At 37.5% G+C, this 2,535-nt stretch overlaps 1 protein-coding gene across 1 annotated transcript in view; it reads left to right on the top strand.

Moving 5' to 3' along the window:
• The window catches only part of LOC105823523 (olfactory receptor 8B3-like), a 16,892-nt gene that overhangs the window by 14,121 nt on the left and 236 nt on the right, over positions 1-2,535 (top strand). Inside the window, exon 3 of the mRNA XM_012660763.1 lies at positions 127-145. Within this exon, the coding sequence (XP_012516217.1) occupies positions 127-145 (19 nt within the window). The remainder of the gene's footprint in view (positions 1-126; positions 146-2,535) is intronic.

Genomic DNA, 2,535 nt, shown 5'->3' with positions numbered 1-2,535 from the left:
ATATATCAATAATTTAAAAACCCATTTAATAAATGGGCAAATGATTTGAAAGAGATACCCTAAAGGAACGCATGCAAATAGCTAATAAGCACATGCAAATGTGCTAAACTTGCTGCACCCCTTTAGCTGTATAGTCAGCAGCTGTGTAGGACTCGCTTACCTGCTATCCTATCCTCCCTCACTGCACTGCCTGGCCTTTGCCCCTTTAGTGACTAAAGCACTTATCAGGCATTTTTATTGATCTCCCTCCTTGTTGGTCCTGGCAACCTCTGGGCAGAGCCTGTGCTTCAGAAGTTCAAGCACCAGCTGTGAGGCACCTCCAACCCTCTCTATCCAAGCCAATCCTATAGAACGTCTCCTCTGAGATTCTAGAATCTGGTTATGCTCCCTATTGCTATTTGTTTGCCAGTCCTGGGAGTGGTAGCTATCTTCTACAGTTCATTAGTCTTTCTATTTTCTCAGTGTCATCCTTTTGCTCTTTCCCCCTGGCAATATCTACATAACTAATTCTCTGTTTTAATATCCTCTTTAGGAAATATATAGCATCCTATTTGTTTTTTTGGCTGGACCTATTTTGATACAGGGAACACATTTTATGTGATTTTGAAAGACTGTCTTGCCCATGTTACATCATACAGTCTTGTCCAATTAGCACATGCAAAACCTTGACGACAGGGAATAGTCTTTTAACTATGTAGTCTTTTCTGCCAAAATTGTCTTTAAAAAGCCTCCCTTCCCAGGTTATAATTAAATCTAGGGATTCTGGCTATTCCATTTTCACTACACAGGAGAGACCATTTGAAACTAAAAGCCAGTAGAACCAAGCAGGAAAAAAGTGGGAAGAGAGATACACCCTCATGATATGGTTGATTCTACCTTGTCTAGCCATACAAGAAGCCATTTACATTCTTGACCAATCAGTTTTACACACCTTTGTGGTGTTGGCTGATTTATCAAACTAAGTTTGACTTGGACTCCTGTCAAACTGAAAGAGCCCTGAATGTACCTTGTAAAAAATTGTGTGATAATCTATATTGTGCAACACAGTTCTTCATAGTGTAGTAGTTAAAGAAAGCAACTTTGCATAACAATCAATTATTCTTCCTAGATTTGGATTTCTAAAATGTGAGACAGGAATGCCTGGTTTAGAGGGTGATTATACAGGTGAGATGAGGAAAGGTATATAAAGAATTTAGCACTGTAATTGAGAAATAATAACTAACGGTGGTACATTCTCAGTTTCCTTGGTTATCTCTCTAATTAGATTGAGCAAGGTCTAGGGGTAAGGTCTATATCTCATTCTGTTTGTGTTCACAGTCAATTGAAACCTAAATGTTAAAAAAATTCATTGCATGAAATAAATCAGTAAAAATTATAAGATAAAGAAAGAGTATTTGTAGGGTTTTATGCCTCATTCACCATCTATTCAGAGTATGATAGATCCACTCAAGACTTAAAATCTTATCTGTCAGTCTCCAGGCTTCTGTGGGCCTGGTGTGTTCCTAGCTGTTGTCCTAGAAATGCAACCTGAAGATTCTGGCTAAAAGTGACAGACGTAATATAAACATTTTGTCTCTTTTGCGTGAAAGTCACTAACATGACAGAAAAGGGATTAAAAATGGCATTAACTCACAGGGACAAATAAAACAAAACAGTAGAATCACAACTCCAATATTTGGGAGTCAGAATGCAGATAAAGGAACAGTATCTGATTTGGCATTCTCACAACATCTGACACTAGGATAGAACTGGAGAAACCAAGAAAACACCTAGTTTACACCTTGAAATCTCTCATATGCTCAGAATTTTGTGGCATTAGGTATCTTTGAAAGAAGTAAAGGTGGGGACAGTACAAATGGAATGCTTAAACATCTTTTCAAGAGCTAATTAGATCTCCAGATCCCCTCTATCTCTGTGTGAAGCTACATGACTGCCTCCATTTACACCCAGTAATAGACTAGAGGATCATTCACTAAAGAAAGTAAAGCAGAGTCTCTAAATCAGGAGACCATATGCATATTTGAGGGAGAGTTCACCATATGACAGCTGGGCAATAAAGTAGAAGTTTCACCTCATAGATGTTAACACCGTTGGCCTTCTTTCTTCACTCATCTCAGAGAATGTTGAAATCCAGGATTATATTCTTCAGAAAGATTGAAAGACTCTTCTATGTGTAATCATATCAGTCCATGACAAGAGACCTAAGGATATTACCACTAAGAGTTCCCCCATTGAAATGGGACAGTATACAGTGTAGCAACATTTGATAAGCACTAAGTGCCCACATGTAGGTGCTAGTCAGCTTTTAGAACCCAACTCCCAAATAATAGGCATGAGCAAATATGCTGTGACACTCAATGAGATCTTCTAATATAAAATATACTACTTGACAATAAGAAACAATTTGAAGGAAAGAAAAAATTCAAAAGACAGAAAACTCCAAGAAAACATCGTAAGAGGATAAAACATACTCATGAACATTGGAAATTATACCAAAAAGAAAAAAAAGAAAGAAACAGAATAAAAAGTTGAGGT

The sequence above is a fragment of the Propithecus coquereli genome, unplaced genomic scaffold, assembly GCF_000956105.1.
Source record: "Propithecus coquereli isolate 6110/MARCELLA unplaced genomic scaffold, Pcoq_1.0 Scaffold678, whole genome shotgun sequence".
Classification (NCBI taxonomy): domain Eukaryota; kingdom Metazoa; phylum Chordata; class Mammalia; order Primates; family Indriidae; genus Propithecus; species Propithecus coquereli.
The sequence above is the reverse complement of the archived record's forward strand: the minus strand, read 5'-3'. Positions and strand labels throughout refer to the sequence as shown.